This window comes from Bufo gargarizans, chromosome 4 (assembly GCF_014858855.1).
Source record: "Bufo gargarizans isolate SCDJY-AF-19 chromosome 4, ASM1485885v1, whole genome shotgun sequence".
Lineage (NCBI taxonomy): Eukaryota > Metazoa > Chordata > Amphibia > Anura > Bufonidae > Bufo > Bufo gargarizans.
Window position 1 is genome coordinate 185073094 of NC_058083.1, and position 12481 is coordinate 185085574.

Below are 12481 nucleotides of genomic sequence, written 5' to 3' on the forward strand. Positions count from 1 at the left end.
TGAGCCATCCCTGTGCAGTCAATGTACAACATCTCACATTAATGCCCAACCGTCTGTAGGGTGCAAGGTAGGAAAGGGTTATATGGAGAGCATAATACCCTGCTGCATTCCAGCACAAGAAAGGACTCGTCATGACCTAACTTTTCACGCAGATCCTTTTTATGCCGGCCCAGCAATCAGCTGATAGTCACAGCTCTGGCTTCAGAGACCTCTTGCAATTAGCTGTTACAGCGGGGACCACCTATAATCCATGAAAAGGATTTGCCATAGAATGAGGGTCCCAAGTGAGAGATCATGACATATGTTCTAATAGGGCACAACGAGACAAGCAGACTGGGGGATATATAGTTGGAAGACTAAGCTCCATTCCCCGATTCATTTCTATTAGGGCTTGTTCACACGACTGGGTGTCCCGTTGCCGTATTGCAGACCGCAATACACAGGCACCATTGCGAAGGCATTCTGCATCACGGAAGCGGACCCATTGACTTAAATAGGTCCGCAAATCCAGAGATGCGGAACGGAAGCACTACGGAGTGCTTCTGTGGTGTTCCATTCCGCAAAAAAAGTAGAACTTGCTCTATCTTTTTGCGGAACAGACGGATCGCAGACCCATTCAAGTTAGTAGGTCCGCAATCCGCAAGCGGCTGCCCCACGGTCGGTGCCCGTGCATTGTGGACCGCAATTTGCGGTCCACAGCACGGGCATGTGAATGAGCCCTTACCCAAATAAAGTGTGGATTACTTACAAACTCGAAGATTTGGAGGTAACCTTATAATCTGGTGCTGCGCACGTGGCAATCCTTCATGCAAAACCATGGCACAGGTTATATAACAAGTAATGACTTGTTTACAGCAAAATTCATCAAAAAAAATTGTCACTTATTTTATTTTAATTTTTTAAGTTGCAAGACGTGAGGAGTGGGGTCAGAAAGAATAACAGAGTGCGATTCATTACATCTGCCACAACTAAGACGCAGTGCGGGTCACCTTGGCATACAGACAGGTGGATCTGCCCTGTGGGTTGCATGGGAAAGCTTTAATTACATTTGCATTTCATTTGCCTGATTAAAGTTTTCACATGGGAAGTGGAGAAATGTTTGAGGAGTGATTTTTTTTTTTGTACAATGCTCTGTTTAAAAGAAAGTTGCACCGCTTTAAGGGCTCATGCACACGACCGTATAGCCTTTTAAGTGTTTTGCGGTCCGTTTTTTGTTTCCGTTGCGTTTCCTTTCCGTTTTTCCGTATGCCATATACATTATATAGTAATTACATAGAAAAAAATTGGGCTGGACATAAACATTTTTCAGAAGATGGTTCCGCAAAAACGGAACGGATACGGAAGACATACGGATGCATTTCCGTATGTGTTCAGTTTTTTTGCGGACCCATTGACTTGAAATGAGCCAAGCACCGTGATTTGCGGACAAGAATAGGACATGTTCTATGTTTTCATGGTACGGAAATACTGAAACGAAATGCACACGGAGACACTTCAGTTTTTTTTTTTTTGCTGAACCATTGAAATGAATGGTTCAGTATATCTACCGCATACTGAACGCAAAATACTGTCGTGTGCATGAGCCCTAACTCACATACTTATAATGGGTAAAAATGGGAATGCTAAAAAAATTAAGTGGGCCAATATCTGAAAACCTCTCCAGTGCAGAAACACAAATTACCTCTCCACTATATAGTAAAGACACCCTTCTTATAATGATACCAATACATATATATCATACATTTCAATTCCAATACATTTGTCAAGCAGAAACTTTGGTTCCACACATTTGTAGAGTAGATTTACAAAGTTTTCTTGAAAGCATGTTAAAGGGATTATCCGAATTCTAAAATATCCCCTGTAATGCTCCGGCCCCTCGTATACATTACACTAACCTGCTCCAGGAAACCTGCGTTACTCCGGAAGCATAATGTATACAAGGGGTCTGGGAATTGGAGGGGATCTTTTAGAATTTGGCTAACCCCTTTAAAAGGAGTCCACCCGCTGAGGTTCCGCCCTTTTTCCAAAAGTGGGTTTTGGAAAAAGCTGAAAAGTCACAAGCCAGCCCTTGAGACAAAATATGCAACTTTTCTATGCCAGAAAACTGTTGTGGAGCTATAATAAATGCCCCCATGTGTCCTTAGCTTGAGAGCACCACTGGGAACAGCAAATAGTGATAACAGCTGTAAAGCGCTGCCGCACATGTCAGCGCTATATACAGTACAGACCAAAAGTTTGGACACACCTCAAAGTTTTCTTTATTTTCATGACTATGAAAATTGTAGATTCACACTGAAGGAATCAAAACTATGAATTAACACATGTGGAATTATATACATAAAAAAAGTGTGAAAAAACTGAAAATATGTCATAGTCTAGATTCTTCAAAGTAGCCACCTTTTGCTTTGATTACTGCTTTGCACACTCTTGATGAGCTTCAAGAGGTAGTCACCTGAAATGGTCTTCCAACAGTCTTGAAGGAGTTCCCAGAGATGCTTAGCACTTGTTGGCCCTTTTGCCTTCACTCTGTGGTCCAGCTCACCCCAAACCATCTCGATTGGGTTCGGGTCGGGTAACTGCAGAGGCCAGGTCTTCTGGAGCAGCACCCCATCACTCTCCTTCATGGTCAAATAGCCCTTACACAGCCTGGAGGTGTGTTTGGGGTCATTGTCCTGTTGAAATATAAAGGATGGTCCAACTAAACGCAAACCGGATGGAATAGGATGCCGCTGCAAGATGCTGTGGTAGCCATGCTGGTTCAGTATGCCTTCAATTTTGAATAAATCCCAACAGTGTCAACAGCAAAGCACCCCCACACCATCACACCTCCTCCTCCATGCTTCACGGTGGGAACCAGGCATGTAGAGTCCATCCGTTCACCTTTTCTGCGTCGCACAAAGACACGGTGGTTGGAACCAAAGATCTCAAATTTGGACCCATCAGACCAAAGCACAGATTTCCACTGGTCTAATGTCTATTCCTTGTGTTCTTTAGCCCAAACAAGTCTCTTCTGCTTGTTGCCTGTCCTTAGCAGTGGTTTCCTAGCAGATATTCTACCATGAAGACCTGATTCACACAGTCTCCTCTTAACAGTTGTTCTAGAGATGTGTCTGCTGCTAGAACTCTGTGTGGCATTGACCTGGTCTCTAATCTGAGCTGCTGTTAACCTGCGATTTCTGAGGCTGGTGACTCGGATGAACTTATCCTCCGCAGCAGAGGTGACTCTTGGTCTTCCTTTCCTGGGGCGGTCCGCATGCGAGCCAGTTTCTTTGTAGCGCTGGATGGTTTTTGTGACTGCACTTGGGGACACTTTCAACGTTTTCTTTACTTAGCTGCTTTTTTCTTGCCATAATACAAATTCTAACAGTCTATTCAGTAGGACTATCAGCTGTGTATCCACCTGACTTCTCCACAATGCAACTAAAGGTCCCAACCCCACTTATTAAAAACTTGACAGGGCACACCTGTGAAGTGAAAACCATTTCAGGTGACTACCTCTTGAAGCTCATCAAGAGAATGCCAAGAGTGTGCAAAGCAGTAATCAAAGCAAAAGGTGGCTACTTTGAAGAACCTAGAATATGACATATTTTCAGTTGTTTCACACTTTTTTGTTATGTATATAATTCCACATGTGTTAATTCATAGTTTAGATGCCTTCAGTGTGAATCTACAATTTTCATAGTCATGAAAATAAAGAAAACTTTTTGAATGAGAAGGTGTGTCCAAACTTATGGTCTGTATGTACACGAGTACAATAAATTGACTGTCAATTTCGCTGTTTTTGTTTTTCCATTGGCAAGTCATGCCTCTGGTTCATGTTTTTTATTGCTGTATGGCTCCGGAAGAAGGGGGAAATTATTTGTGACCCCAAAACGTGTCAAGCTCATTTATTAGCGGCCATTGATGAAGATGCAGTCACCTGAGGCTGACATTGATTTTTAACACCTTACAAGGTTGAGACCTGTTGGTGTCCCGAGTTTATCCTGCAGGCCTCCTCCCTGGTAAAGTGAGTTGATACTTATTATTCCTAATGTTTTATTTTTTGCTATATATAAGATCTATTTTAAATTACACAACTTATATATGAATCTGTGAATCTATAGCCATCTATGGCCCATGAGGGTATCCAAAATACAATATGAATTCACGGTCATAGATTTAAAGTCCTACACGCTCACTAATATTGCATTACATAGAATATTGGCGCTCGTTTTTCCAGAAATACCCACTGAGGAATTTATTCCCATAAGTCTGGGTTTACACAGGCGTCACGTTTTGGTTCCAGATGCGTCCCGGGTGCATTGCGGCAAACCCGCGCGCGTAGGTACGCAATTGCAGTCAGTTTTGACTGAGATTGCGTTCAGTTGTTCAGTTTTTATCGCGCGGGTGCAATGCGTTTTGCACACGCGTGATAAACTGAATATTGTACCCAGACCCAAACTTTTTCACTGAAGTTCAGGTTTGGGTTCGGTGGTCTGTAGATGTAATTATAACGGAAAATAATAGCATTCTTTAATACAGAATGCTTAGTACAAGGTCAACTGAGGGAAAAAAAAAAACAAAAAAAAACCCAAACACTCACCTCCTCCAATTGAACGTGTAGCTGCCGGTCTCCTGTTCTTTCTTCAGGACCTGTGGTGAAGTCACTGAGCTCATCACATGGTCCAATCAAATGGTACATCACCACGGTGATGGACCATGTGTTTGGACCTTGTGATGTGACGTCACCACAGGTCCTTTAGCCGGCAGCTCATGATTAAAAAAGTAAGAAGAGATCAGCAACTACGCGATCAACAGGAGGAGGAGAGTCAATTTATTTTTTATTTTTAAACCATGTTATAAGGGAAAATAATACAGTGAATAGACTGTCATCTTAGCAACCATGTGTGAAAAATCACACTGCATCCGCACTTGCTTGCGATTTTCACTAAGCCCCAGTTACTTCTATGGGGCCTGCGTTGCGTGATAAACGCACAATATAGAGCATGCTGCGATTTTCATGCAATGCACATGTGATGCGTGAATATCATCGCTCATGTGGGCAGCCCCATAGAAATGAATGGGTCCAGATTCACCTCACGCATTGTACCCGCGCGGAAATCTCGCCCGTGTGAACTCAGCCTAAGGGTATTTTCAAATAGTTATTTATGATCACCCATGGACACCAATTCCATGTAACTGAGCAGCCTCTCCCCATTCTATTCTTTTCACTACAACAGTAATATACCTACATTTTATGCTTACTCCTCCTTGATCCAATTTCCATCTAAGCACGTGCCCCCACTGGCACACTTCCTTTCTGCCATTTTGGGAAATATAACCCTCTATTTTTTTTTTTCTATCCTGGTATTCTGGCCATGCTCCACCAGCTTGTGTGCCAAGCTCTGCATAGGATTTTTTTTACTGCACCCCCCACCCAGACTGCTTGCTGCATGTATGTTGTATTAACCAATCCTGAGGATTGTTACTAGATATACAAGTCATCTAGAGCCTCAGAAAAGCGTGCTATAGGACAGCAAATACAATAAATATTACTGGAACAGCAGGTCCATTAGTCTCCTTACCTTTATAAAAGCTGCCCGAAGAGTCTGAGCCGCTGAAAGGTTCACACGCTCTAACTGGGAGGGAGAAGAGAGAAATGAAGGCATCAATCACCAGACGTCTGCTTTTACTGAATCAAACCGGATAGTCAATTTGTTTTAGAAATAATTGAAGCATTAGAACTCAGGAAAGCACATTAATACCAGACTCCAAATGCCCAGCCCAAATCTTATGGCATGATATCATTGCTGACTTATTAACGCAGAATAATGTACGTCATTCTTAAAAGGGTTTTCCGAGATTTTAATACTGATTACCTATCCTCAGGTCAGTTCATCTGTGGGGGTCCGACACCATGGGCCCCCAACAATCAGCTGTATGAGAAGGCACCAGTGCTCTTGTGAGCGCCGCAGCCTTTTCTGTGCTTACTAAGCTAAAGCCGTACATTGTATATCGGCCGTTCTTGGCATCGTGCTGAGCCACATTCACTTCTATGGTGCAATGCTGCTCCTAGGCCACGTGATAGATGAACACATCATCACTCTGCTTAGGAAAAGCTGCGAGAAGGCTGTGGAGCTACTCCGAGCTACTCTCAAACATCTGATTGGCGGGGGTGCCAGGTGTCGGACCCGCACCGATCAGATAATGATAACCTATCCAGACATGGTAAATTAAAATAGTGCAACTAAAAATATAACTTGTCCTGGAAAAAAATAAATAAATAAGCCCTCATATGACTACGTGAAAGGAAAATTAAAAAGTTATGGCTGCTGTAAGGTGGAAGAAAATAAAACAAAAAACAAAGGGGGGAGGGGAAATAGGACTATCACACCTTTTCTGGAGATTTTATCATCAGGAGTAGTGCAACTATCAAGTTTTATTTAACCAGATTCTGCTGTTTCAAGTACCCTGGAGGCAGAGCTTCACTATGAAGTGCTATCCACAGGTGGGGCTGGGAGGCAGCTCAATGCAGAAAGCACTTCAGTGAAGCTCTGACTCCTGGGCACTTTAGATAACAGAATCTGACCAAACAAAACTTCATATTCTCACTACTCCTGATATATGCTTTCCTCAACCCTTACCTAGTTCTGTCAGCAGTTTAGCATGGTTACAGACTGACAGACTCCCTTTAAAGGGGCAGGGAAGGGGGCGCTGCCTCTGTAACTTCAAGCCTGACTAGAGAAGTGCGCCGGCAGGGGATTAAAGATAGTTGAAGCAAAAGCTGTAAAAACAACCTGCAGGAAGAAAAGGATCGTTACAAACACGCTGCTGGCTATTCTAAGGTACTGCTGCCGGCTTGGGATGTTTTTAGGAGGTGACAGGTTCCCTTTAAGCTTTTTTCATACTGACTGGCTTTCACACAGCTCTACCCAAAAAAAAAAAAAAATATATATCCATTTTAAACAAATTCTATTTACCACAGAATTTTTTTTTTTAGAGGAACAGCCACACAATCGGGTACATTTACATGCAGCAGAAATTCTAGTGACTGTCCCACTCCTGTATCCAAGCGAACTGCGGAATCAGCACCATTTTACAAATCTGCAGTGTGTGAATATAACCTTAGAGGAAATTATTTCTCTTACCTAAACCAAGAGATCATTGTGTGCTTTACAATTCCTCTCTGCAGTCATGAACTGCATTGCAGCTCAGAAAGGTGAGGAAGAGATTTCCAGGGTTGGCAGACCAGTAAAACATCTATATCTGCAGAGCTTGCACTGTCATTATACGGCACATCGTGCTATATGGTAACTTATGCAGCGTCACGTAGAGAGCTGCATCACAAGACTTATAGCAAACGAATGAGCACAAAATAATACGGCCGCGCATCAAACGCTGCTGCATCTGCATATTTTGGTGTCTAGGCAGAAAACAATCCGCCAAAAGCAATGCGTCTAAATGATTTCCTATTGGAGAGTGTTCCGTACAGATGCACAAGCATTACCGGCCAGTCTGTTTACCAGCTGTCCCAAAAATAATACAATGGCCGTTCCCGAAGCCAAAGCTCAGATTGATTCAAGTTGGAGACGCTGCACAAATTGAAGCCATAATTTTACACACAGCCTTTTGTCCTCGTACACTCTCACGGTACTCATAAATCAAATTTATCACATCACAGGAACCCATAAAAAAGGAAAGCAAAAGCAAAGCAGAATTATCGGTATAATGCAGGAGTTTTTTTTGTTTTTTAATCCCGGCCGGCACAGATCATAAGAAAAGATTGTGGCTGGTTGTTTATAGGAAAGGAAACATTTGTATAGTGCTTAAAGCCTGGCAGATTACACGGCTGGTAGACGGGCCCTGCTAGAAGGTGGCAGGATTTATCTCCTCTCCAAATGGCCTTTATCTCAGGATGATAGGATATAGGGAGAAAAGCGCGGCGCTTATCAGGTAATTGATCATTTTACTTATGCCCTTTAAGAGATGGTTTCCAGTTAACAGCCCTTCGATCCAGTCTTTTACTTTCTACCAACACTACAACTAACACAAAGTTTCTATAACATACGTGGAAATGGTCAATTACAGATAATAAACATCACTGTTAAAATATACCTTAACAAACAGTCCAAAATGTAGCAAATGAAGGCATTTATTGGCATTGCCAGAGATATGGCGCACACACCATCCAGGTACGAGTACAAGGCTGGGTAGCCTGCAGACCGAGGGAGAAGTCAGAAACATCTGTGACGGCATCTGCCCTCGATCACTGTAACCGGTCCTAGAATGAGAGCCGGACTGGTTGCCACCACTTGCAGAGCTGCCTGAGGGAGTTGGGGCATCACTACACCGCTCTACAATAGATGGTAATGATGAGATCCTGCCCATGATATGCCATCATGACTGAGCAGCCTGACAGGAGAACTTACCTATTGTCGTGTATGCAAGTGCCAGAGCCTAGCGTGTAGGGAGACCCTGCCCCTCACCCCCATAGGCTGCTTTGCAAGTGGGGGCAACCAGTCCTGCTCACAGTCTAAGGACAATCAATGATGCAATTTTTGGGGTTTTGGTTTTAGAGCGTTCAACACCACAAGTTAACTGTATACTGTAAATCATTTGGACTGAGGCGATACCAAATTTGTACAGTTTTACTGCTTTGCCCAATTTAAGGGGAACCTGTCAGCGGCAAAAACCACCCCAAACTGTCAGCAGTACCTTCAAGTAGCCGGCAGTGTGTTTCTAATGACGATTTTCTTCCTGCAGTCAGATGCGGTAAAAGCAGGAAAAAAAACAAAACAAAAAAAAAGACAAAAACAATCTTTTATCCTCCGTCCACACTATTTTCGAGTCACTCCTGAAGTCAAGCGGGCAGCGGCCACCTTGCTTCAAGTCAAGGTAACCGCGCCCCATTCCCTGCGACCAACAGCGCTTATGCCAGACAGCTGGTTGTCAGTCACAGGAAGGGGCAGGGAAGGGGGCGCGGTTACCTTTACTTGAAGCAAGGAGGGCGCTGCCCGCTTGACTTTCAAGAGGGACTAGAAAATAGCGCGGACGGAGGATAACAGAACATTTTTTTCCTGCTTTTACCGCATCTGACTGCAGGAAAAAACAAAAACAAAAAAAAACCACTAGAAACACTGCCGGCTACTTGAAGGGTTGTTTTTGCCGCTGACAGGTTCCCTTTAAACACGTCCGTTATGTCCAGTTTTTTCCATGTGGATTTGGGTTGCAAATTTCAAATCCAAATAATGCGCCAAACACACCTACAAATTATCACCACCGATTCCAATGGAAAAACGGCTTCTTAATTTACACAGCACAGTTTATTACTATGATAACCCAGTATGTCACGGGGCGGGAATGGGAATAAAAAAATAAAAACAAACGTTATCGTCTATATACTCAAATTCAATTATTAAAACACCTTAGGCACATGACATTCCCTTTAGGCCAGCAGATACTAAACATCACTAAAGCTCTGAGACTGATGCCAATTCCAACACTGAAGCCAAAGTAGACCGGATACTGGTGAGGTGTAATCAATGTACATACATGAGACTTTTGGACATATACTAAGCAAGTTCAGCCTCACCCTACTCTTATTGTTCCTTGTGTGTCATCGTAGGAGTGGCAGAACAGCATTTCAATGACTGTCCAACAGGGATAAGTCAGACCTGGTCTACAGTCCTTGTCTATGGTGACAGAAGTCCCTGTACACTGTAGTAGACATCACAAATTCAAACTGAAAACCTCGCTCAATCAGTTTTTACCCCACTGACTTTATCTAGGTGTGGTATCCTGGGGAAAAATATATACTTTCCAATTCACTAAAGACATGCTGCTCCATTGCTGTGATCAAGAGATTGCTAACCTCATGACCATCCATGAAGCACAAAATCAGTTTTTATTTTTTGGGAAACACCCATTTCCAAGTTTTGTATATGAAGAACACCAACCTCATTGAATACTGGATACATAACCGCATACAATGGCATGGAAACCATAGAAGTAGTCTCTGCTTCATTCTTCATCTCTTCCATTGTCATCCTCATTCAAAGAGACCAGGCTGTTAGAATATGGCGCTATGGAAGCAGAAGACTCCTCATTCAGTGCGCTCGATGCCGGCTTTCCTTCTCGTGCAAGAAATTATTCTGTTACCCTAAAACAGAAGGAACATGGCGTCAACATCCGGAGGACTAGCAGCTTCAGACAGTCAGAGGGGTTGTCCCATCAAGCCTATTAAAGGGGTTGTCAGAGATAATATTTCAGACAAGCCCCATAAAAAAATAAATAATATCTTATACTTACCTCTTTCTCCTATCACTGCTGAGGACAGCAATTGGTTGCAGGGGTCAAGTGATGTATACTGACATTATCGCTGCAAGCAAGCTGTAAACAAGCTGCGGCAGGTGGACACAACTGGTGGTGCAGTGAACTGAAGCAAGTACAGCATCATTTTATTATGGGCTTTGGGTGCAGAAAGTCACACCAAAATATGTGCGGTTATTCAGCATGTTCACCAGCACCAGTGTGCAGGTACCCTAACAATGTGAACAGGCCAGCCAGCGCTTTGCACTCAGACACCTTTATGTAATTTTGTATTGAAGTGTAACATTTTATATAAAGCCTTATGCACACGACAGTGGTATTGGTCTGCATCCGAGCCAAATTGTTTGCGGGTCGGATGCAGACCCATTTACTTCAACAGCCCCGCCGAAAAATAATGGAACATGTCCTGGGATAGGACTGCTCTACTGTGGGCTGGACGTTCCGCTCCACAAAATGCGGAATGCACACTGCCGGTATCCGTGTTTTGTGGACCTGAAATTTTCAGCCCGCTAGACAGACATGATTGTGTGCATCAAAATGAATGCGTAGGTCTTAAAGTGTGACCCAAGCAGAGTCTTCCAGAAATAAGAGTACAAGACACAGTTCGTACACTTCTGCCTATGTCTACATGTGCATATCGCCAGGAAATATTCAAAACGGAGGCGCCCAAAAACCATTGTCATCCAGTAGACAAATTGTATACCAGGGGTTCGACTGGATGCAAGCCCCTCCCTGTTCACATGTGACAAAGAACAGGTCTTTCACGATTAGTATGAAACTATAACATAGGAAAATCCTTTATTCCCTACATGGTAGCTTTTTTCCCAGAAACAGCGCCCCCCTGACCATGGGTTGTGTATGGTATTGCAGCTCAGCTACAACCTGTAGACCGGGTGGCACATGCCCTTCTAATCCTGTACAATCCCTTTAAGTACAGTTTAGCATTACACTATCCCCAGTTACAGCAATCCGGACACAAGAATGCTGAAATAATTATAGGCAAAGCGTTAAGTACAATCCCAGTACAGAGGAAACTATGGTAGATGTCCTCACAGTTATACAGAAAGGTATGGAGACCACTACCCTCTCACCCACCGCTTGCTTGGCTCTGTCACACCCATGAGAAGTGAATGAAGGCAGCCATGCGATGTCCTCTCCGTTTTCCATCTGGATAAGGCTAGCTCATCAGGTGGGATGGGGGTTGAGGGGAGCCCCTTCTCAATACCGATACGTGCGACCCCTCTCCATCAACGAAAGGGGTTGTGCACCTCTGCTACCCCCTCTCACACAGACTAGAGAAATTAAACATACTTAACCTGCGTCCCCACTACTCCACTGCACTCTGGATGTAAACTTCCCTTTTGAACCTGCTGCAGCCAATTGCTGGCTGCAGCAGTGACCTACCCCACTTGCATCACATGACCACAAAAGAGAAACAGGTCACCACTTTGGCCAAAAATTGAAGTTTACATCCTGGGATCACGCGCAGCAGCCGAGAAAGGGAAGAAAAGGAGTTGGGGGGGGGGGGGGGGGGGGGAGGTAGTGCCAGGAAGCAAGTTAAGTATGCTTTGCATTATTGCAAGGGGAAAGGAGGAGCGATGATCGGAAGGCAGAGGGAGCTACATCCCTGTGCCTTACCTCACAGATGCCATGATCGCTGTTGAATGTAGTATCTGAGGGGTTAATCGACTGGTACTGGCGTGATCACGATCCCGCTCATTGCGGCCAGGTGTTTGCATATGGAGTGGGCTCACTGCAACAGCCCGCTCCATACGATTCCCTGGGCACAATACCGTACTTGTACAGCATTATGAGTTAAAGGGTTAATGTGAGGCACATGGTGTTAATTTTTTTACCTCCATATTAATAGTAAGTGAGACCATCCATAAACCCATGTTGCCCATTATGTGAGGACATGATGGGGTCACTTGCTATATGTGAAGCACATGGAGGTACTAAAGTAATAAGACCATGTGCCTCACATTAATACAGGCACACAACATACAGCAAATACCCCAAACTGTAGGAAACCTCCTGCAGCAAGATCTTCCACCCAGGAGCCCCGCCGATCAGATGCGGATAACCTATCCAGCTTCCAGCAGCGCGTGGCGAGTTACTCTCTCTCCTGCCATCCTCTTCTCCCCCTGATACTATCCATCGGGCCCTTCAGCTT

General features: G+C 44.0%; 1 protein-coding gene across 1 annotated transcript in view; it reads right to left on the reverse strand.

Annotated features, from left to right (window-relative positions):
• PDCD10 (programmed cell death 10) overlaps positions 1 to 12481 on the reverse strand; it is a 28767-nt gene that overhangs the window by 10103 nt on the left and 6183 nt on the right. Inside the window, exons 2-3 of the mRNA XM_044290155.1 lie at positions 9936 to 10138; positions 5565 to 5618 (exon numbers count right to left, since the gene is read on the reverse strand). Of these exons, the coding sequence (XP_044146090.1) occupies positions 5565 to 5618; positions 9936 to 10031 (150 nt within the window). The 5' untranslated portion in view covers positions 10032 to 10138. The remainder of the gene's footprint in view (positions 1 to 5564; positions 5619 to 9935; positions 10139 to 12481) is intronic.